At 36.4% G+C, this 25,286-nt stretch overlaps 1 protein-coding gene across 18 annotated transcripts in view; it reads left to right on the top strand.

Annotated features, from left to right (window-relative positions):
• The window catches only part of AFG2A (AAA ATPase AFG2A), a 439,139-nt gene that overhangs the window by 154,652 nt on the left and 259,201 nt on the right, over positions 1-25,286 (top strand). For 15 of the 18 annotated variants that reach the window (XR_013167561.1, XR_013167562.1, XR_013167565.1 and 12 more), the window contains one exon: positions 20,856-20,982. The exons of 1 other annotated variant lie outside the window; for it this stretch is intronic. Coding sequence is in view for 11 of the 17 variants with exons in the window: in XM_077140102.1 (XP_076996217.1) it covers positions 20,856-20,982 (127 nt within the window). In the remaining 6 variants the exon portion in view is untranslated. Of the gene's footprint in view, positions 1-20,855; positions 20,983-24,016; positions 24,084-25,286 lie in introns of those variants that run through there. 2 more of the 18 variants (XR_013167566.1, XM_077140103.1) reach the window with 2 other exon arrangements.

Raw genomic sequence — 25,286 nt, 5'->3', positions numbered from 1 at the left:
TTCCTGTGGGGGCTCCTCACTTTGCTTCTCCAGGGCTGGCTCTCATCTCTTGGCTCTCTCCAGGTCTGGCTTGCTTAACATCTCATGGTGATGTCTGCTGGGCTCCAAGCGTCTCTAAGCATTCGTGTCTCTGTTCTCCACGTTCCGGCACCTGTGTCAGCTCTACTCTGAAGCTTCTCTCTGCTCTGTTATTTCTGTCAGCTCTCCTGTGAAGTTCCTGTCAGCTCCGAGGCTTCTGTCATTTCTGACTCTCTCCAAAATGTTTCCTCTTTTAAAGGATTCCAGTAAACTAATCAAGACCGTCCTGGAATGGGTGGTGTCACATCTCCATCTAATCAAAGACCACACCCACAATTGGGCACACCACACTCCCTGGGGGTAATCTAATCAAAAGATTTTAACCTCAGTGCTGAATCCGGATTAAAAGAAATGGCTGCCCCAGTAAGATTGAATCAAGATTAAAACGTGGCTTTTCTGGGGTGTATAATACTTTCAAACCTTCACACTCCACATCCTCATGAGCATTCGACATTGTTTGTGGTTTGGAGATCAGTCATTCTAATAGGTATATAGTAGTGTCTTGTTTAAAGTTGTAATTCCCTGACATATGATGCTGAGCTTCTTTTCATCTGCTTATTTTCTGTCTATCTTCTTTGATGAGGTATCTGTTAAGATTTTTTACCCATTTCATAATCGTGGTTTTTTTTTTTTAAACTATTGTTGAGTTTTAAGAGCTCTTTGTGAATTTTGGATAAAAGTCGTTTATCAGGTTTCTGTTTTGCAAATATTTCTCCCAGTCTGTGGTTTGTCTTTTTATTCTTTTAACTATGGCTTTCACAGAGAAAGTTTTTCATTTTAATGAAATTCAACTGATTTTTTTTTCCCTCCCTGGATTTTGCTTTCATTTCTAAAAAACCTTCACAAATTCAAGGTCATGTAAATTTTTTCCTATGCTGTCCTCTAGATCTTGTATAGATCTTTCATTCAACATTTAGGTCTATGATCCATTCAGAGGAAATTTTTGTGAAAGGTGCAAGGTTTGTTTAGATTCAGTTTGCGTGTGTGTGAATGTCCTGCTGTTCCAGCTCCATTTGTTGAAAAGACTGTTTTTTCTCCACTGAATTGCCTCTGCTTCTTAGTGAAACATCAGTAACTTTTGTTTCTATGGGTCTGTTTCTAGCTTCTCTGTTCTGTTACATTGATATGTTGTCTGTTCTGTTGGCAATACTGCACTGTCTTGAATACAGTAGCTATTTAGTAAATCTCGAAGTTGGGTAGTATTGGTTCTCCAACTTCGTTTTTCTTATATAATATTGTGTTAGCATTCTAGGTTGTTTGCCTTTCTATATAAACTTTAGAATAAGTTTTTCTATACGTACAAAATAATTTGCTGGGATTTTTTATTGGGATCACATAGAATCTATAGATGATGTTTGGAAGAACTGGTATTTTAGCAATTTTATGTCTTCTCATCTGCAACATGGACTGTTTCTCCATTTATTTTTATCTTCTTTGATTTATTTCATTAGAGTTTTGTAGTTTTCCTCATAAGATTTTATATGTATATTGTTATGTTTATACCTATTTCATTTTTTTGGCTAAAATAAACGGTGTTTTGTTTTTATTTTCAAATTCCCATTGTTCATTGCTGGTACATAGAGAGCAGTTGACTTTTGCACACAAGTTACACATATATCCTGCAGCCTTTGTATGATTACTTATTAGTTACAGGAGTTTTTTGTCAATTCTTTGGAATTTTCTACATAAACTATCATGTCATTTGTGAACAAAGACCGTTTTTTTCTTCTTTCCCATCTGTATATCTTTTATTTCCTTCCTTGCCCTATTATATTAGGTAGGACTTCCGATATGATGTTGAATTGGCAGAGTTATAGGTGATGTTCTTGTCTTGTTTCTCCTCTCAGGGTGAAAGCAATAGTTTCTCACCATTAAGTTTGATGACAGCTATAGGGATTGTTTTTTTGTAAATACTCTTTATCAAGTTGAGAGAGTTCCCCTTTTTAGTTTACTGAGAGATTTCTCATGAACTGGGTGTTGAGTTTTGTCAGATGCTTTTTCTGTATATACTGATGTTATATGATTTTTCTTCTTTAGCCTGTTGATGTTAATTTATTTTTGAATGTTGAACCAGGATTATATATCTGGAACGAATCCCTCTTATGTAGTTATTCTTTTTAATGTAGCTGATAGTAAAAATAATCCAAGGACAACAAAGGATAGCAATAATAATGAAGATCATGCTTTCTGCGCAGGTAAGGAAACATTGTAAAAGACTGCTACCCTCTTTGATATAGAAATTAATTTTGTTGAAATGTAACCATGTTAATCTTTGTCTTGGAGGCCATTCAGTCACACTTATTTTATTGTAGGAGTATCTAATAGAGTCTTTTCCCAAGTAAACAAGATATAGGATTCCCAAAATCAGTGTATCTGTAGTCATGCTTACTTAATAGCATGTGAATGATGATCCTGAAGCATTAAAGTCAAATACTGCATGATATCTTATCTTGCTTCCCCCCTAGTTTGTTTAGAAAACACTTCTTTTGGCATGGACCCAAAAGAAACAATTTTCTTCTCATTAGTCTGTTTCCTGAGCCAGCCATTTCTGCACTGTGCACACGATTTTATATTGTATTATCGAAAAACATTTTATCCATTTTGGAGGAATTTCCATTTTTTTAAATATAAAATGTCTGAGTAGAATAAATTTCCCTCTCTGGAAATTTTACCTATTCAAAATAAATAATTCCTTGAGGACTCTAAGGAATCAAACTGTTATTACATTTGAACAGGTAATCTAAACTTAAGACTAAAATGTGAAGAATTCTAATTATCAATCATAATAATCTCCAATTAATAAATCTTGTAGAAAGAAAGGGTCTTTTAATAGTGTATTTATTAAAACGGTAGTGGTCTAGGTATGCCTGATAGTTGTGAAGGATATCAGAGAAGCAGTTCTTGTCTTAATATTAAGTTGTTTTGTTTTCATGTCAAAATTAAGAAAATTTCATGCTTTTTAATATATTGTAAGTCAAGGCTAAGCACGGACCTTGGGATCTGGCAGTGTTAGTTTGGATGTATCTGCTGACCTACTGCTATTCCTAATTCTAAACCTCTTCTTCCAGAGATCACATCCTGGCTTATTTCAGTAAATGTTTTTGTGCCAGGCATCCCTTTATTACTTTTAATTTATTATTATAATTTTTAAAAATTATACAAATCTTCGTTAAACTGATGCTAATAGTGGTAATAGTAATAATGCTTATAACCATTCTATATTGAATGTTTTGTTTGTGATAAGTGCTGTGCTGGTTTGAAAGGATGTATGTACCCTTGAAAAGCCGTATTTTAATCAAAATCCCATTTCATAAAGGTAGAATAATCCTTATTCAATATTGTATGTTTGAATCTGTAATTAGATCATCTTCCTGGAGATATAACCCAATCAAGAGTAGTTGTTAAACTGAATTAGGTGATGACATGTCTCCACCCATTTGGGTGGGTCTTGATTGGTTTACTGGAGTCCTATAAAAGAGGAAGCATTTTGGAGAATGAGAGATTCAGAGAGAACAGAGAATGCTGCAGCACCATGAAGCAGAGAGTCCATCAGCCAATGCATTGGAAATGAAGAAGGAAAATGCCTCCTGGGGAGCTTCATGAAACAGGAAGCTAGGAGAGAAAGCTAGCAAATGATGTTGTGCTCACCATGAGCCTTACCAGATGAGAGAGAAACTCTGGCTGTGTTCGCTATGTGCCTTCTCAGATGAGAGAGAGACCTGAACTTCATCGACCTTCTTGAACCAAGGTATCTTTACCTGGATACCTTTGATTGGATATTTCTATAGACTTGTTTTAATTGGGACTAAACTAGCAACTTATTAAATTCCCGCTTTTAAAAGCCATTCTATTTCTGGTATATTGCATTCCTGCAGCTAGCAAGCTAGAACACATTTTGGTACCGGAGAGTGGGATGCTGCTGTGGTTTGCAAATATCAAACATGTTAGAATGGCTTTTTAAATGGATAAGGGGAAGATTTTGGAGGAGTTGTGTGAAGCCTGATAGAGAAGACCTAGAATGCTTTGCCGAGACTGTTGGTAGAAACATGGACTCTAAAGATACCTCTGACCAGGTTCTAAACAGAAATGAGGCGTGTGCTATTGCAGACTAGAAGGAAGATGATCCTGGTTTTAAAGTAGCAGATAATCTGGCAAAATTGACTAGTGGCTTTGGCTGGAAGGCAGATTTTAAAAGCCGTGAACTTGGATATATAGCAGAAGAGATCTCCAAATTAAATGTGGAAAATGCAGCCTGGTTTCTCCTCGCAGTTTATAGTGAAATGTGACAGGAAAGAGACAAGCTGAGAATTGACCTCTTGGGTACGAAGAAACCAGAAGTTGATGTTCTGGAGAATTCTGGGCTTCCTGGAAGGGAGACCCCAGAGAATAGTGCCCCATATAAGGATTTGGCCAAATGTGTTATCCAGTCATCCAGGAAGGATTTGTGGAAACTCCTTATGTCTGATGAGCATGATCTAAGGCTACTGCATAGAAAACCAACGAGAGTGCTATGGGACCTGTATAACGAGAACCACTGCCAGTCAGGACTGAGAGGGACAGAGAAGGGACACATTGGGGGGAAAAAAACTTGAGAGGCAAAACCACGGAGGCTGAGGTCTGAAGTCAAGAAGCCTTGGGCCAGGAGAGTGGACCCACCCAAGCCCGTGAGGAGGGTGCGTTTGCCCCTAAGGCAGAGGATGGGCCTTCCACCACGTTGCAGTGGAAGAGTCATGCTGCCTCAGGCCTTGGAGAGGCGAAGCACATTCCTTGGGATTTGGGAGAGCCTGGCTGCCACCACATGGAGGGGTTGGGTATGTGCCCCCAAAATGGCAGAGAGCCCAGTGCAGCCCTGATGTGTGGAGAGGGTGGAATGTGCTGGTTTGGAATGATATATGTAGTCTAGAAAAGCCATGTTTTAGTCCTGATCCCATTTTGTAGGGGCAACTGTTTCTTCTGATCCCTATTCGGTACTGTGTGCTTGAATCTGTAATTAGATCATCTTCCCAGAGATGTGATTTAATTAAGAGTGGTTGTTAAGCTGGATTAGGTAGAGGCGTGTCTCCACCCATTTGGGTGGGTCGTGAAAAAGTTTCTGAAGTCCTATAAAAGAGAGAACATTTTGGAGAATGAAAGAGATTCAGAGAGAGCAGAGCAGAATGACATAACCACGAGAAGCAGAGTCCACCAGCCTTTGGAGATGAAGAAGGAAAATGCCTCCCGGGGAGCTTCATGAAACAGGAAGCCAGAAGAAGCAGCTAGCAGATGACACCGTGTATGCCATGTGTCCTTCCAGATGAGAGAGGAACCCTGACCGTGTTCACCATGTGCCTTTCTAGATGAGAAACTGACTGTGTTCACCATGTGCCCTTCCACTTCAGAGAGAAATCCTGAACTTTGCTAGCCTTCTTGAACCAAGGTATCTTTTCCTGGATGCCTTAGATTGAACATTTCTATAGACTTGTTTTAATTAGGACGTTTTCTTGGCCTTAGAACTGTAAACTAGTAACAGCATTAAATATTAAATTCCCCTTTTTAAAAGCCATTCTGTTTCTGGTATAATGCATTCCGGCAGCTAGCAAACTAGAACTGTACTAGTTCCTTTATATATTTTGTTTTAGAGAAGGAGTGATCTTTCCCATGTTTTGACTGAGTAAGTAAAGTAAGGTTTTAAGTAAAACCTTAAAGAGGGTAAGTAATTCTTCCACATGGTTATAAAAAAGAACAAGTGGTAAAGTTGGCCTTTGCACCCTGTCTTCTCAAAAACCAAAACTGTTTCCTAAATTCAAAGTAACCTTCTCTAAAGAGTACTGATCAGTGAGGCTTTTACTGAAACTAATGAAAAAATAAATTCTCTGTATTATTTAATAAGATCGTGTGATTTCTACAGAACTTCAGTTTTCTGTATTAGCATTTGACATATTTTATAATAATTTTATCTGAAATTAAATAAGAAAATAAGTTTGAACTGTCGTGTATATGTATTAGTTTTTTGCTGTTTCTTTTATTAGGTCATGTTTATGACAATAGGGTTTAGAAATTTAGGATTAAGAAGAAATTCTTTAGGTAGGGTGTACATTGAACAGTGAATCTCACAATCAAATATTTCTCTACATTCTGCTTGAGTTCAAACTATACAAATGTAACGAGCATTGCATATGTTAACTTGGAATTTTTACTGGGAAATCATGGCAAAATAGAAAAATACATACTTATATATCATTGTCTGTGTTAACATTTTATACAAGACTGCAGTTATGCAGAGCACATGTAGCTTACACAGGACATCTGGTGAAGATAACTACCTATGTCTCTACATTTTAGAGGATATCTATAAAGCTGAAGTAGCTTATTATTGCTAGGTTTGTGTTGGATGCTTATTATACTTGGACAGTGTAGTTTGTAATGTAGGTGGTAAGATAGGAAATTCAAGGCATTTTTCTTTTTTTAATAATTTTTTTATTAGAGTGGTTGTAGCTTAACAGAAAAATCATGCGGAAAATACAGAGGTCCTATGTACCTCTGCATTATTAACACTTTACATTAGGTTGATACTTTGGTTACCATTGATGAAATAATATTATTATAATTGTAACTTAGTTCATGGTTTATGTGAGGGGTGTATGTTCTGATGTTTTGTTTAGGTTTTATTTTTACTCTAGTAATTTTAGTTCTAAGTAAAATTTCCCTTTCAACCACATACAGATGTATAATTTAGTGATTTTTTTTGCATTCTCAGTGTTAGGGCATCGCTGCCAGCCATTACCAACACTTTTCCATCACCCGAAACAGAAATTCTATACCAATTAAGCATTAACTCTCCATTCCCCACGCACTCCCTGGCCCCTGGTAACCTGTGTTCTAGTTTTGGACTCTGTAAATTTGCTTATTCTAATTATTTCATGTTGGTGAAATCATACGATATTTGTCCTCTTGTGTCTGGCTTATTTCATGCAACATGTCTTCAGGATTCATCCATGTTGTCCCAGGTATCAGAATTTCATTCCTTTATACAGCCGCGTAATAATAGTACATTGCATGTATGTGCCACATTTTATTTATCCATTATCCATTGATGGATATTTGGGTTGCTTCCATGTTATGGCAATTTGAATAATACTGGTATGGACATTGGTGTACAAATACTTGTTTGAGACTATGTCTTCAGTTTTTGGGAATCTATTACTAGTAGTGGGATTGCCTGATCATATGGTAATTCTCTACTTAACTTCTTAAGGAACTGACAAATTGTTTTCCGCAGCAGCTGTACTGTATTATGCTCCCACCAATGATGTATGAATGTTCTGTTTCTCACTTTCATTTCCAAACACTTGTTATTTTCGGATGTTTTCACAGTGGACATTCTAGTAGATGGAAAGTGGAATCTCATTGTGGTTTCAGTTTGCATTTCCCCGTTGGCCGATGATAAGCATCTTTTCACATGCCTCATGATGATTCCTAGATCTTCTTTAGAAAAATGTCTGCTCAAGTCTTTTTCCTATTGTTTAGATTATTTTTGTTGATGAGTATTAAGATTTCTTTATGTAGTCTGGATATTTGAAAACCTTATTGGGAAAAAAAAAAACCTTATTGGGTGTGCGGTTTCCAAATATATTCCCCCATTCTTTAGGTAGTCCTTTTACTTTTATGATAAAGTCTTTTAATACACAAAAGTTTTTAACTTTGATTAAGTCCTATTTTTCTATTTTTGTCTGTTTGTTTCTTGTACTTCTGGTGTAAAGTCCAAGAAACTATTGCCTGACACAAGGTCCTGAAAATGCTTCCCTATGATTTCTTATAGGAGTTTTAAAATATTTGTTCTTATGTTTGTGTCTTTGATCCATTTTGTGTTAATTTTTATATATGCTCTATGGGTCTACTTTCATTCTTTTGCATATGGATATCCAGTTTTCATAGCACTGTTTGTTGGAGAGACTGGTCTTTCCCACTGAGTGGGCTTGGCACCCTTATCAAACTCAGTTGTCCATAGATGTGAGAGTTTATTTCTAAACTCTTAGTTTATTTCATTGGTCTGTATGTGTGTCATTGTGCCAGTATCACACTGTTTTGTTTTTACCATTTTATTGTGTGAAATATAATATGCATACAAAAAGTGATCAGTTTCTAAGTACATTTTAACAAGTAATTTTAGAACAAATTTCAAAGTGTGGTATGGGTTACAGCTCCACCATTTCAGGTGTTTCCTTCTACCTGTTCTAAGACACTGTAGACTAAAAAGAAATATCAGTATAATGATTCAGTAGGCATACTCATTGTTAAATCCTGTCTTCCCTGTTAATTCTCCTTTGATCCTTCTTCCAATCTTCAGGGATATTTGGGCAATGATCATTCTAACTTCTTGTTGAAAAGGAGGGTCGACATTGCAGGGTAGAAGCCTGCGACTGGTTGATGCTCTTGGAGAGACTGGTAACTATGGGTTTCAGGGCTTATATGGCCTAGGAACCATCTGGAGGTTATCAATTTCTGAAAAATGAACTGAGTCTCAGATAGAACTCTGGGTATTCTTTAGGGTTTATAGGAATGCTCTTGGTTGGGGCTTGGCATAGCATGGCAATTAGCAATATCTTGCTGAAGCTTGCATAACAGTAACTTCCAAAATAGCCTCTCCACTCTGTTTGAGATTTCTTAGCCACTGACGTTTATTCTATTTGACATTTCTTTTCCCTTTTTGATTAAGTAGGGAATTGTCTATCCCACAATGCCAAGGCCAGGTTCATCCCTGGGAGTTACGCCCCACATTGCCAGGGAGATTTACATCCTTGGACGTCATGTACCACGTAGAGGGGAGAGTAATGATTTTACTTGCAGAGTTGGGCTTAGAGAGAAAGGCCACAACTGAGCAACAAAAGAGGTCCTCTGAAAGTAACTCTTAAACATAATTATGGGGAGGCTTAGCTTCTCCATTACAGATACAAGTTTCAAAAGAGCAAACCTCAAGGTCAAGGGCTTGGCCAATTAACCTGGCAGTCCTAGTGTTTGAGAGAGTATCAGGGATTTCCCAGGTGGTAAAGTTGAATAGTTCCATATTTTTTCTCCAGTCCCTCAAGGGACTTTGCCAATACTTTTTATTTTTTTGCATGGGTCATGCACCAGGAATTGAACCCAGGTCTCCAGCATGGCAGGTGAGAACTCTGCTGCTGAGCCACTGTGGCCTGCCGTGCCAATACGTTTTAATTATCTGCCCAACATACTCTGGAATATATCTGGATAGTACATTAAGCTATACAGAACTGCAAGACCTCCTTATCAATTCTAGGCTCCGTGTGATTAGGTTGTTTAACTGACTGTCCAGAAAGGTTAAGTTAAATTGTGTGCTGCTGAAAATGTAGGTTTTGGATGCAATAAACATCTCTTCTTTGGACTCAGACAGTAGGTGAAATTCTAATACACAGGATACACAGACAGTATCATCCTTTACCTTCTGTTCTGATGTACCTTAATCCCAATGAGGTCAGCTTCATTCTTAGCTCTAATTGAAGCCTGGTCTATTTTTTGGTTTCTTTAACAGTTGCTATGTGTAGCAATGCTTACTCTTTTGGTTTCTTTAATAACTGCTGCATGTAGGAATGCTGCTGAACTCCAGCTCTGAGTCTTAGGTGTCACACGACACCCAAAGTTCCAGGAAAATACCAGGTTATACACATACAGCACAGCCTCTCAGAATTTAGAAATAATATTTAAAGTTCAGGAATAAATGTGACTGCTTTAAGAGCTTACACTCTAGGCCACAATTTTCTTATATTTTCTAAAAGAGACCATACAATATTTGTCCTTTTGTTTCTGGCTTATTTTTTCAACATAATGTCTTCATGGTTCATTCAGTTCGTTGCATGCCTCGTGACTTCATTCCTTTCTATAGCCGCACACTGTTTCATTATATATGTATACCATAGTTTGCCCTTCTGCTTCTCAGTCAATGTACCCTTCAGCCATCTCCATACGTTGGGTATCATGAATATTGTCCCCATATGCATAAGTGTGCAAATGTCTATTCATGTCCTTGCTTTGAATTCTTTTGAGTATATTCCCAGTAACAGGATTGCCTAATCATATGGCAACCCTATATTTAGCCTCCTGTGAGTCCACTACATTATCCTCCAGAGAGACTGCCCATCTGCCACCTTACCAGCATTGAATATCTCCACATTTTCTCTAGTACTTGAATCTTTCTGTTTATTTTGAATCTGCAGTTTTTATTGATATATTCATATAGCATATATTCTATCCAAATAAAGTGTTTCACAGTATCCTCATTTAGTTGTACAATCATCAGCACTCCAAAATTTAGACAATTTTCATTGCTCCATAGAGAAAAATAACAGACACACCCACACCAAAGAGAAAATCCAGAACTCGCCTTAATTCTTGTACCCCACTCAATTATTTACCCCTGCTATTGTGGTAATAGTGATGTATTCCTGTTAAATACAGACCATACATGCAATAAGTAATTTTTCCTATGTACCCTTCTATTATTAACTGTTTATACAAATTATCATACTTTAAAGTAGTTCATACAAGAGCAGTCGATGATTGTATCAGTTAGGGTTCTCTAGAGAAACAGAATCAACAGGGAATACTCACAAATACAAAATTTATAAAAGTGTCTCATGTGAACACAGGAACGCAGAGTCCAAAATCCGCAGGGCAGACTGTGAAGCTGATGATTCTGATGGAAGATCTGGACGAACTCCACAGGAGAGGCTCACCAGCCAAAGCAGGAAGAGAGTCTGTCTCTTCTGAATCCTCCTTAAAAGGCTTCCAGTGATTTTGCTCAGCATTATGTTCTCAGGTTCATCCATATTGTCATATGCTTCAAGACTTCATTTTTTCTTACTGTTGTATAGTATTCCATCGTGTGTATGTACCACATTTTGTTGGCCCACTCATCTTTTGATGGGACATTTGGGCTGTTTCCATCTTATGGCAGTTGTGAATAATGCCGCTGTGAACATCAGTGTGAAAATGTCTCTTTGTGACAGTGCCTTCAGCTCTTCTGAGCATATACCTAGTAGTGATATTGCTGGGTCATAGGGAAACTTGATATTTAGTTTTCTGAGAAACCACCAAACTGTATTCTATGCACAGTGGCTGTACCATTATGCTTTCCTACCAGCAGTGCATAAATATTTCAGTTTCTCTACATCCTCTCCAACATTTGTCGTTTACTGTTTGTTTAATGGCAGTCGTTCTTATAGGTGTGAGATAGTGATTTTGATTTGCATTTCCTTATAGCTAATGAAGATGAACATCTTTTCATACCCTCTTTTCCACTAGGTTCTATTTGTCTTATACTGTTTTACATTCTCTTTCTGCATCTCTTTGGAAACTTTCTACAAACCTGTCTTCTAATTCAAGAATCCTCTGTGTTATGGTGTCAATCTCCTTTTAAAATCATGTTTTAAATTCTTTTTTTTTATTATTAATTAAAAAAAGAATTAACAAAACAATTAGAAATCATTCCAATCTACATGTACAATCAGTAATTCTTAATAACATCACATAGTTGCATATTCATCATTTCTTAGTACATTTGCATCGATTTAGAAAAAGAAATAAAAAGACAACAGAATAAGAATTGAAACAATAATAGAAACAAAAAAAACAAAAACAAAAAACCTATACCTCACATGCAGCTTCATTCAGTGTTTTAACATAATTGCATTACAATTGGGTAGTATTGTGCTGTCCATTTCTGAGTTTTTATATCCAGTCCCGTTGTACAGTCTGTATCCCTTCAGCTCCAATTATCCCTTCTCTTTTTTTTTTTTTTTTAATTAACGGAAAAAAGAAATAAACCCAACATTTAGAGATCATACCATTCTACATATGCAATCATTAATTCTTAACATCATCACATAGATGCATGATCATCATTTCTTATTACATATGCATTGGTTTAGAAGAACTAGCAACATAACCGAAAAAGATATAGAATGTTAATATAGAGAAAAAAAATAAAAGTAATAATAGTAAAATCAAAACAAAACAAAACAAAACAAAAACCTATAGCTCAGATGCAGCTTCATTCAGTGTTTTAACATGATTACTTTACAATTAGGTATTATTGTGCTGTCCATTTTTGAGTTTTTGTATCTAGTCCTGTTACACCGTCTGTATCCCTTCAACTCCAATTGGCCATTATCTTACCCTGTTTCTACCTCCTGCTGGACTCTGTTATCAAGGACATATTCCAAATTTATTCTCGAATGTCTGTTCACATCAGTGGGACCATACAGTATTTGTCCTTTAGTTTTTGATTAGACTCACTCAGCATAATGTTCTCTAGGTCCATCCATGTTATTACATGCTTCATAAGTTTATCCTGTCTTAAAGCTACATAGTATTCCATCGTATGTATATACCACAGTTTGTTTAGCCACTCTTCTGTTGATGGAGATTTTGGCTGTTTCCATCTCTTTGCAATTGTAAATAATGCTGCTATAAACATTGGTGTGCAAATGTCCGTTTGTGTCTTTGCCCTTAAGTCCTTTGAGTATATTCCCAGCAATGGTATTGCTGGGTCGTATGGCAATTCTATATTCAGCTTTTTGAGGAACCGCCAAACTGCCTTCCACAGTGGTTGCACCATTTGACATTCCCACCAACAGTGGATAAGTGTGCCTCTTTCTCCGCATCCTCTCCAGCACTTGTCATTTTCTGTTTTGTTGATAATGGCCATTCTGGTGGGTGTGAGATGATATCTCATTGTGGTTTTGATTTGCATTTCTCTAATGGCCAGGGACATTGAGCATCTCTTCATGTGCCTCTTGGCCATCCGTATTTCCTCTTCTGATAGGTGTCTGTTGAAGTCTTTTTCCCATTTTGTAATTGGGTTGGCTATCTTTTTGTTGTTGAGATGAACAATCTCATTATAAATTCTGGATACTAGACCTTTATCTGATATATCATTTCCAAATATTGTCTCCCATTGTGAAGGCTGTCTTTCTACTTTCTTGATGAAGTTCTTTGATGCACAAAAGTGTTTAATTTTGAGGAGTTCCCATTTATTTATTTCCTTCTTCAGTGCTCTTGCTTTAGGTTTAAGGTCCATAAAACCACCTCCAGTTGTAAGATGCATAAGATATCTCCCTACATTTTCCTCTAACTGTTTTATGGTCTTAGACCTAATGTTTAGATCTTTGATCCATTTTGAGTTAACTTTTGTATAGGGTGTGAGAGATGGGTTTTCTTTCATTCTTTTGCATATGGATATCCAGTTCTCTAGGCACCATTTATTGAAGAGACTGCTCTGTCCCAGGTGAGTTGGCTTGACTGCCTTATCAAAGATCAAATGTCCATAGATGAGAGGGTCTATATCTGAGCACTCTATTCGATTCCATTGGTCGATATATCTATCTTTATGCCAATACCTTTCAAAGATCAAATGTCCATAGATGAGAGGGTCTACATCTGAGCACTCTATTCGATTCCATTGGTCGATATATCTATCTTTATGCCAATACCTTTCAAAGATCAAATGTCCATAGATGAGAGGGTCTATATCTGAGCACTCTATTCGATTCCATTGGTCGATATATCTATCTTTATGCCAATACCATGCTGTTTTGACCACTGTGGCTTCATAATATGCCTTAAAGTCAGGCAGCGCGAGACCTCCAGCTTCGTTTTTTTCCCTCAAGATGTTTTTAGCAATTCGGGGCACCCTGCCCTTCCAGATAAATTTGCTTATTGGTTTTTCTATTTCTGAAAAATAAGTTGTTGGGATTTTGATTGGTATTGCATTGAATCTGTAAATCAATTTAGGTAGGATTGACATCTTAACTATATTTAGTCTTCCAATCCATGAACACGGTATGCCCTTCCATCTATTTAGGTCTTCTGTGATTTCTTTTAGCAGTTTTTTGTAGTTTTCTTTATATAGGTTTTTTGTATCTTTAGTTAAATTTATTCCTAGGTATTTTATTCTTTTAGTTGCAATTGTAAATGGGATTCGTTTCTTGATTTCCCCCTCAGCTTGTTCATTGCTAGTGTATAGAAATGCTACAGATTTTTGAATGTTGATCTTGTAACCTGCTACTTTGCTGTACTCATTTATTAGCTCTAGTAGTTTTGTTGTGGATTTTTCCGGGTTTTCGACGTATATTATCATATCGTCTGCAAACAGTGATAGTTTTACTTCTTCCTTTCCAATTTTGATGCCTTGTATTTCTTTTTCTTGTCTAATTGCTCTGGCTAGAACCTCCAACACAATGTTGAATAATAGTGGTGATAGTGGACATCCTTGTCTTGTTCCTGATCTTAGGGGGAATGTTTTCAATTTTTCCCCATTGAGGATGATATTAGCTGTGGGTTTTTCATATATTCCCTCTATCATTTTAAGGAAGTTCCCTTGTATTCCTATCTTTTGAAGTGTTTTCAACAGGAATGGATGTTGAATCTTGTCAAATGCCTTCTCTGCATCAATTGAGATGATCATGTGATTTTTCTGCTTTGATTTGTTGATATGGTGTATTACATTAATTGATTTTCTTATGTTGAACCATCCTTGCATACCTGGGATGAATCCTACTTGGTCATGATGAATAATTCTTTTAATGTGTTGTTGGATACGATTTGCTAGAATTTTATTGAGGATTTTTTGCATCTGTATTCATTAGAGAGATTGGTCTGTAGTTTTCTTTTTTTGTAATATCTTTGCCTGGTTTTGGTATGAGGGTGATGTTGGCTTCATAGAATGAATTAGGTAGTTTTCCCTCCACTTCGATTTTTTTGAAGAGTTTGAGGAGAATTGGTACTAATTCTTTCTGGAACGTTTGGTAGAATTCACATGTGAAGCCATCTGGTCCTGGACTTTTCTTTTTAGGAAGCTTTTGAATGACTGCTTCAATTTCTTTACTTGTGATTGGTTTGTTGAGGTCATCTATGTCTTCTTGAGTCAAAGTTGGTTGTTCATTTCTTTCCAGGAACCCGTCCATTTCCTCTAAATTGTTGTATTTATTAGCGTAAAGTTGTTCATAGTATCCTGTTATTACCTCCTTTATTTCTGTGAGGTCAGTAGTTATGTCTCCTCTTCCATTTCTGATCTTATTTATTTGCATCCTCTCTCTTCTTCTTTTTGTCAATCTTGATAGGGGCCCATCAATCTTATTGATTTTCTCATAAAACCAACTTCTGGTCTTATTGATTTTCTCTACTGTTTTCATATTTTCAATTTCATTTATTTCTGCTCTGATCTTTGTTATTTCTTTCCTTTTGCTTGCTTTGGGATTAGTTTGCTGTTCTTTCTCCAGTTCTTCCAATTGAACAGTTAATTCCTGCATTTTTGCCTTTTCTTCTTTTCTGATATAGGCATTTAGGGCAATAAATTTCCCTCTTAGCACTGCCTTTGCTGCATCCCATAAGTTTTGATATGTTGTGTTTTCATTTTCATTTGCCTCGAGGTATTTACTAATTTCTCTTGCAATTTCTTCTTTGACCCACTCGTTGTTTAAGAGTGTGTTGTTGAGCCTCCAGGTATTTGTGAATTTTCTGGCATTCCGCCTATTATTGATTTCCAACTTCATTCCTTTATGATCCGAGAAAGTGTTGTGTATGATTTCAATCTTTTTAAATTTGTTAAGACTTGCTTTGTGACCCAGCATATGGTCTATCTTTGAGAATGATCCGTGAGCACTTGAGAAAAAGGTGTATCCTGCTGTTGTGGGATGTAATGTCCTATAAATGTCTGTTAAGTCTAGCTCCTTTATAGTAATATTCAGGTTCTCTATTTCTTTATTGATCCTCTGTCTAGATGTTCTGTCCATTGATGAGAGTGGGGAATTGAAGTCTCCCACTATTATGGTATATTTGTCTATTTCCCTTTTCAGTGTTTGCAGTGTATTCCTCACGTATTTTGGGGCATTCTGGTTCGGTTCATAAATATTTATGATTGTTATGTCTTCTTGTTTAATAGTTCCTTTTATTAGTATATAGTGTCCTTCTTTGTCTCTTTTAACTGTTTTACATTTGAAGTCTAACTTGTTGGATATTAGTATAGCCACTCCTGCTATTTTCTGGTTGTTATTTGCATGAAATATCTTCTCCCAACCTTTCACTTTCAATCTATGTTTATCTTTGGGTCTAAGATGTGTTTCCTGTAGACAGCATATAGAAGGATCCTGTTTTTTAATCCATTTTGCCAATCTATTTCTTTTGATTTGGGAATTCAGTCCATTAACATTTAGTGTTATTACTGTTTGGATAATATTTTCCTCTGCCATTTTGCCTTTTGTATTATATATATCATATCTGATTTTCCTTCTTTCTACACTCTTCTCCATACCTCTCTCTTCTGTCTTTTCGGTTCTGACTCTAGTGCTCCCTTTAGTGTTTCTTGCAGAGCTGGTCTCTTGGTCACAAATTCTCTCAGTGACTTTTTGTCTGAGAATGTTTTAATTTCTCCCTCATTTTTGAAGGATAATTTTGCTGGATATAGGAGTCTTGGTTGGCAGTTTTTCTCTTTTAGTAATTTAAATATATCATCCCACTGTCTTCTAGCTTCCATGGTTTCTGCTGAGAAATCTACACATATTCTTATTGGGTTTCCCTTGTATGTGATGGATTGTTTTTCTCTTGCTGCTTTCAAGATCCTCTCTTTCTCTTTGACCTCTGACATTCTAACTAGTAAGTGTCTTGGAGAACGCCTATTTGGGTCTAATCTCTTTGGGGTTCGCTGCACTTCTTGGATCTGTAATTTTAGGTCTTTCATAAGAGTTGGGAAATTTTCAGTGAAAATTTCTTCCATTAGTTTTTCTCCTCCTTTTCCCTTCTCTTCTCCTTCTGGGACACCCACAACACGTATATTTGTGCGGTTCACATTGTCCTTGAGTTCCCTGATACCCTGTTCAAATTTTTCCATTCTTTCCCCGATAGTTTCTGTTTGTTTTTGGAATTCAGATGTTCCATCCTCCAAATCACTAATTCTATCTTCTGTCTCTTTGAATCTATCATTGTAGGTATCCATTGTTTTTTCTATCTTTTCTACTTTGTCCTTCACTTCCATAAGTTCTGTGATTTGTTTTTTCAGTTTTTCTATTTCTTCTTTATGTTCAGCCCATGTCTTCTTCATGTCCTCTCTCAATTTATCGATTTCGTTTTTGAAGAGGTTTTCCATTTCTGTTCGTATATTTAGCATTAGTTGTCTCAGCTCCTGTATCTCATTTGAACTATTGGTTTGTTCCTTTGACTGGGCCATATTTTCAATTATTTGAGCGTGATCCGTTATCTTCTGTTGGCGTCTGCGCGTTTAGACAGATTTCCCTGGGTATTGGAGCCAAAAGTTTGGAAGATTTTCCTGTGGAATCTCTGAGTTCTGTTTTTCTTATCCTGCCCAGTAGGTGGCGCTCGTGGCACACGTTTGTCTGCGGGTCCCACCAGTAAAAGGTGCTGTGGGACCTTAAACTTTCGAAAACTCTCGCCGTCTGGGGGGTTCGCTAGCCAAAGTGGCTTGAGCCGGCCCGGGGTCCGAACGCAGGGAGGGTTGCTGGTCGCCGCAGCCCGGGAAAGAGCCCGTCTGAATTTCCTAGTCGGCCCTGGGCGACAAGCGTGGCGGGAGGGCGCCAGCGGCAGCAGCCCGCCCGAGAGAGTGCACGTTCCCCGGGAGTCACAGGTTTGGAAGGGGCCTTCCCCACCCGTCACCGTTCTCCGCAGCCTGGGGATTTCCGATCCAATTCTCTCAGTTGGTCCGGGGGGCTGCGCGTGGTGTGGGCGCCAGCCGCCTTGGTTTCAGGGGACCGCCTCTCCAGTTCTCCCAGCCGGCCCAGGAAGGGGGAAGGGAGTAACTCCGGCCGCTTGCCACCCCGCCCGGTGAGGCCCGCGTGCCTCGGCGATCTCACCCGAGCTGCTTCTCTCAGCCAGCCAGCTGTTCCTGGATGGGGTACGCTGTCTTTTTTATCTCTGTTGTGGCTTTGGGCGCTTTCTGTATCGTTTCTACTCCCCTAGTAGCTGTCCTGGAGAAGAAACTAAGATCCGCGCGTCTTACTAAGCCGCCATCTTCCGGGAAGTCATGTTTTAAATTCTTAATTGCACTTATTCTCTTTATTTTTGGAATTTTCCTTTGATGTTTTCTTATGGATTCCAGTTTCCTACTGAAACTCACCATTCTTTTTTTCTGTTATGGTTAGCGTGAATTTCTTTTTACTATCTGAGTCTTATCCCTTTCCAGATTATCTTAATATTGTTTCCACAGGTTGTAACTCCATAGGATCGCTTCTTTTCTCATGAGAAAATTAAAGGGGAGAAGGACTAGAGGCTGAGTGCTAGTTTAGGAAACTTTTTTCTTGTTTCCCCTTTTAGGGTGTAGAGTGTTGAGGAATGGGATGATTCGGGGTGTAGATACAGGATTTTAATTGACCATATGATATTTTTGGTTTTCCTCAATTGTTTTCTCTTTGTAAGGACTCTATGGTTTTACTGTAACTTATGCTGCAAGTGGTGTTTATTTCAGTGTCTAAAGCGGTTATAGTAGTGTTAATTTTTCTGGTTGTGAAAAGTCTTACACATACTTAAATGAACTTTCGACTAATGTATGGTGATAGAATGTGGTTGCTTGTCAGTAAGTTTTCAGGCTGTATATATATATATATAAAACATGGGTAAAAATCCCTGCATTTCCCCCCTTATTTGTGATTTAAGAGTTAAATTCAAAATGAAAAAGTTACATATAGCTTTTAGGTTTTCATATTTTTACCCATGAGCTCTCATGTAAAAAGTGCTATAATAAAAGCTTACTTTGTGGTATTCTTTCAGTGTGTTCACATCAATAATCCTAAGATATTGAAGTTATTTTTGAAAATAAAGATTTATGTAAATTAGGAATGCCTTTAAAGGTATTCAGATATTTTGTTTTCTAAAATTTGTTAAAGCCTATCTATGATTTTTACTATATAAAAGTATATGTAATTGGTTAAAATAATTCATTTTCTTAGTTTCTAACATAATTTTTTGAGTTCCTTTCAAATTTTCTACATATGGAAGTTTTTTTTGAGTGTCCTACATCTTCAGTACCATCTTGCTAAGCCGAATTTTTACAGCTTGAAGTCAACCTTGTAAAAATCTTCCAAGAAAAATATTCTAAACCTACTATATACTACGATCAGTAATTGCTATACATTAAAACCACTTACCTAATGGGGTAAGTGGTCATCATAATGTAGTTTTATGCACTCTGTTTTTTTCAGTCCAAATTGTTGACTTGAAAGCAACTACAATCTGGAGTTCTTGAGTATATCTCTCAGGTACTTTGTTTTTTTTTAATTTGGAAAATCAAGTAAATATACTAGAAATTATCCATCATTTTTATGTTCAATGATATTCTATGTCTGGGGTTAAGGATTTTCTTGCCTCTTAAATAAGAAAAGTTCTTGCTTTTGACCATCAAATAGATCAATGTAGAAATAAAGTAAGGCAATATAATTTCAGCACTGTCTCTGGCCTTAATTCTAACTCAGGTCTGTCTGCTGAATTCTAGCTTTTCTTTGGTTTCTCAGATACTCCATGGTTGCAAGTATTTTAGATACTGGGAAAGACCATTTAAGTTAATAAACTGACATTGTGATTTATATAACAATCTCTGAAGTATCTGATTAGTTTAAAATAGAAACTACTCCTGTAGGTAAGTTTTTGAACTTGTAATGCACATTGAAGTCTAAATTCTGTTATTTAAAGATCCTGGCTATCTTATTAAATACATTACATGATGATTATGCCAAGTTGCTCTTGCTCCGTTGTGGTGCTCAGGCAAAAGTATAGAATGTCTGTTTTATCATCTCTCCATCTTCCTTCTTTCCCTCATTCCCCAAGTGTGTCTGGTTGAATTTACCTAAGTTTAATACACTTATACTATTATTTCACTATATACTTGCCCATGTAGGTATTTATTATATATAGATCACCTCTGAATAGACAACAGTAAATCCCAATGTTCCTGAGGAGATTTGTTATTCCAGCGATCTTGATTGTGTGGTATCAGGGTTTTGATCATTGGTAGGACCTAAAGAGTTTACCTTTTAAAAATCAATATTCAGTTTTTTATTTTTATTTTTTTGAGACAAATGAGATGGGATTAAGTTAAAGTATTAAATGTCCTATAGTGGCTTTTTAATCGACACGTTTATATGAACAAAGAGAGGAAAATAATGTGCTCTCTTTGCCTGTTTCGCCAGGCAAATATGAAATGCAGATTATAACTACTACCTGCTGATGTAACTTAAAAATATTCTTGGTATTTAAAAATATCAAGAAACAGCAGAAATATTCCATTTATTACGGGTGTAGAAAGAATTTTTTGTTTCATATATATGTTTTAATAGACCCTAAGCCTCATGTGACGAGATGGTTTACATCTTATTCAGATTGTTTTACTCCCTGTACATTTGCCATGTGGAATATAAATTTAATTAAATGAAACAGTTCTCTATGTATTTGATAAACCATTTAACTGCTCAGTTCCATCCATTTTAAATAATTTTCTTTCTTAAAACTTTTGTTTCTGACACTCATTCAGAATTTCAGTATGGGAGAGAAAATGAACGTTGTTGAAGGTGGAGACAAAGAAAGGGATTTTAATACAGTTAATTTGGGGGGGCTTTCTAGTTTAGAGATGGTAATTTAATAAGTAATGAATTCTGAAGCAGCATTTTATATTTTGAGGCAGACATGATTTTTCTTCTTATCTAATATACAACCTTTTAAAATAATTAAGATACAGTATTTGGGGATAGGTAAATAGTTTTTAAAACTGTATTTTTAAACATCAGTTCTTCAGATGCTGGGAATGTGGCCGACCGTGTTTTGGCTCAGCTCTTAACTGAAATGGATGGAATTGAGCAGCTAAAGGACGTGACCATTCTGGCCGCAACCAACCGCCCAGACAGGATAGATAAGGTAAGGAAGAGTACCATGGGGCTCTGGAGCTTTGTAAAGTCAAGGATGAATCATTTGAGTTTGTCATTTTTTTTCCCTGTCAAATTGATTTCTAATGCTAGATTTTCATTTAGAGCATGCTGAAGGATCTCAAGCTAAAGGAATTGAAGGGAACAAAAAAAGCTTTTGCCTGTGTTTTCATTGGTTCAGTATTAATGAATGCCTTCAGTTTTCCCTCCCCTGTTATTGCTTCAAACCGTCAGTGCATTTTTTGAGTTTAGACCCTTTGGGTACTTTAAGTACTGGCAACTGATGTTTAAATAGACTCTCAATAATAGCAATTATAATTATCCCTAGCCTAAAAACCAAATTTTTTCATAGTAGTAAATTTTTAAAATTAATAGAATTTTAAGAATTATGCTCTGAAATATCAATGGGAAAGATTTCCTAATTGAGAATTTAATAGTTGGTAAATTAGTAGAATTTTAAAATTTTTGCTCTAAGTCATCTGTTTAAAGATTGTTCAATTGGGAATTTGGGGAGTTGCATTGAGATCTTGAGTAATTCAAGCCTCAGAATTATTTTCTAACCTTGTATATTTAGTTCATGGAAGTGATAAACTGGCACTAATTTCCAGAAGAGTAATTGTTCTTGATTGGTTAAATAAGACATAACGTTTTTATTTCTCACATGTTGCAAATTAAATTTTGCTTTTATGGATGCTTTCGTAATATGGAAGAAAATTAACTTGCAGTGTGTTTATAAATACTGGCAAATAAGCTAAATATGTATAACCTCCAATTTTCATATATATTGTCTTCTAAAAATATCTCCATAAGTAAGACTGCAAATATATTTGTAGATGGCCTTTCTCCATCCTTCTGAGTTACAAGTTCTGTTATTTTAATATTACTGTTTTCAGCTAATTTAGTAGCTATAAGGTCTCCAGCTGTGGGGACGGGACTGGGAGTGATGAGAGAGGAGTTTGGGTCAGGGATTGACTGCATATACGGTCACATGCATTCAGATGTTCATAAGAGAAAGCCTGTCAGTAGGGCAGCAATCTGGTTTGGATACCAAATTTGGCCTACCACTAATTTTTGTGCATCTCATGATTGAAGAATGGTTTCTATATATGTAAATGTTTGAAAAATTAAAAGAAGAATATTATTTTCTAACTTGAAAAATATGTGAAATTAAACCTCAAGCTCCATAATAAATTTAACACGGCCACATTCTTTTGTTTATGTATTGTCTATGACTGCTTTTTCACTAAAATAACAGAGCTGAGTAGTTGCCATAGCAACTTTATGGCCCTCAAAGCCTGAATTATTTACCATCTGGCCCTTTACAGAAAAAGTTTCCAACCCTTGGTCTATCCTTAAAAAGCTTAATAGCTTTTAACCGTTTAGTAAAGTCCGTGATGTGTGTTGTTCATATATGAGCCACAAACCACATATACTAGAAGGCAACCTTAACTTTTCCTTGTTCTTTCAACTACATTCCATCTGTTCTTGAAGTTCTTTAATATTTAATCTTTCTAAATACATTTTCTTAGATGAAATAATTTATTCTTTCCAACTGACTGGCTCATCAAAATCCGTAAATCTACAAATGCAGTTCTCTATTGTTTGAACAATCTGAATATTTATTCCCTGCACCTGAATTTTAAAGCTCCATTTGTTTTTGACGTTTTATAATCGTGAGTTGAATGGCTTTTTTAGTATTTGTCATTGTTGGGGTTTTCAGTCCTAGACATTTAAATTTCAGGAGGTTAAGATTCTGTGTTTAGAAATATTTGTTTGGTATATAATAGTTGATGATGTCAACATGAAAATATAGAGTATGGTTAATTTTCTCTTAGAAAAAGAGTACTTAGTAATAAAGTATGTATTGCCCTTAATACCTAAGGTCTAAAAGAAATGAGTTTTTTCAAGTTTGAAAAGAACTTGGAGGCTCTATAGTCTTGTTGTCGTTCTGATGTGCTGATCCCTTTTATAAAATCCCTGCCCATCATTTGACCATCATTTGCTTGCTCACCCAAACTGAACCTGTTGGTAAGTTATGAAATAGGCCATTCCATCTTTGGCTCAGACTTTTAGAAATTTCTTTATTCTTTTGAACCAGCAGCTGCTTATCTCCCAAAAGCTTCTACATGTTAGTCCAATTTTATTCCAAAGTGCTATGAGGAATAGTTTTTATCCCCCTTCTATAAGTCCTTCTGTGTTTTGGAGGCTCTGTGTATCTTATCTTTATTTTCCTTTTCCAGGCTTGACATGTTGGATTATTCCATATGACATTCTTATTCCATTTTTAATATTCTTATTATTAAAGTTCTGAACCGTCATCCACTTGTTCCTTTCTCCTGGAATTGCGGCAGACATAATGAACATACTAAGTTATGGTCTAAAAGTACGGAGCTTATAAGAATCTCACTGCCTTTAATCTGAATACTATGCTTCTGCTGGTATTCCAGTATTGTTAGCTTACTGTCTGCTCATTCACACTGTGGAATGCTATTGAACTTAAAATCATCAAAATAAAACAAAAACAAAACTAAATGTCTTTGCTCAGAGCCTACTGCTAAGTAATAGCCTCCCTGCCTTGGGCTGGTGCAGTTCATTTTATTTAAGTTATAGAAGTTTTCATGGTCAGGTTCATGTGTCAACTTGGGCAAGTGGTGATACCTGTTAGTGTGGTTGGGCAAGTTCTGGTCTGTCTGTTGCAATGAGGACATTTCATAGAATTAAGTCATGATCACATTAGCTTCATCCACAGCTGATTCCATTTGTAATCAGCCAAGGGGCGTATCTTCTGCAATGAGTGATGCTTAATCTAATCACTGGAAGCCTTTTAAGGAGAATTCAGAAGAGACAGGCTCTCTTCCTGCTTTGAGCAGTGAGCCCCTCCTGTGGAGTTTATCCAGACCCTCCATCGGAATTGTCGACTTCACAGCTTGCCCTGTAGATTTTGGACTCTGCTTTCCCATAGTTACATGAGACGCTTTTATAAGTTTTATATTTGCGAGTGTTTCCTGTTGGTTCTGTTTCTCTAGAGAAGCCTAACTAATGCAGAAGTTGAGCTACAGTGTATTCAGATCTTCCTGCAAGTCTCTCGCCAAGGTTAGTTCTCTAGGCTGTCCTACTTTTCACATGATTCCCAGAGATTTGTTTTTTTTTTTTTAAACTCCAAGTGGCTTTCTAAAATCACCCATAAGGGCTTCTGACATTAGGGATGGAGGAATGAATTCTTATTAAATTAATCTTCGAGATTTGATTGATCTTTCTAACTTGTCAACTATGGTATCCTGATTCTGTCATTTCATACATCTCTTATTTGCCTTTAAAGCAGAATCACTATATATTTTAAATTTCAAAAAGAATTTAGGCAGCCTTCTGACTTTTTGAAAAATAGAGTGTCTAGTTCAAGGCCTCCAGTTTAGGTGAGTGTCATGGAACCTTTAATTGGCACAGAGATAATCAGAGGATGTTTTTGAAGTTACCAAAAAGAAATGCTAAACAAACAAACAAAAAAACTACAATGATTAGAATTCTAATAATTTACCTTAAGTAAACATATGAGGGTAGAGAAATACTTTATTTTCTCTGTTGGAAATAGACAAGAGTGAACAGACTTAAATTGCGTTTGATAAAAGTTAGATAAACTTCTTAACTTTAGGACTTTATGCTGTTAAAGTGAATTATCAGGCTTGAACCTTACAGATCTTTGAAATCATATGCTTTATATTCTTTTAGATTTAAGACAGTGCTGAAATATATAGATAATTACCTGTTCACTTAACTTCAGTTAAGTGAATTTGTGCTGTTAGAGTTATTGTTGTGTAAGAAGAGTCATTGTTTAATTTCCTTCTTTGAACATTTTGTTTGTTTAGAGCACAAGCCCCTCCTAAACTGTAGTATTTGTAGATGAGTTTTTGAAGCATGCACAGTATTGGAGAGGGGCTTTTGCACAATGCAAACAGCATGCTTGGGGAAATGAATCTAGAGGAGAACCAAATGGGCGCATGTAGCAGCTGACAGAGATGTTAGGGACCAGAATGTTATACGTAGAATCTGAAAGAAAGACCTGAGTGAGGAACAAGCAGAAGAATTGAGGCAGACAGGTATAGATGCAGGGTTCTTAGTTTCTAATTCTGGCTCTCTGTCTTAAAAACTGGGTGTTCTTTGAAATTATTTACTCTTTTTGGTCATCTGTTTCTGTTCTTGACAAAAATGTACTAGGTAATCTCCAGTATGTTGCTCAGTTCTTCAGTTCTCTCAATTTGTGATGTAGAGATTCTGAATGCAACCTAAAAGGATGTTATT

The sequence above is a fragment of the Tamandua tetradactyla genome, chromosome 22, assembly GCF_023851605.1.
Source record: "Tamandua tetradactyla isolate mTamTet1 chromosome 22, mTamTet1.pri, whole genome shotgun sequence".
In the NCBI taxonomy this organism is placed as follows: Eukaryota; Metazoa; Chordata; class Mammalia; order Pilosa; family Myrmecophagidae; genus Tamandua; species Tamandua tetradactyla.
The sequence above is the reverse complement of the archived record's forward strand: the minus strand, read 5'-3'. Positions and strand labels throughout refer to the sequence as shown.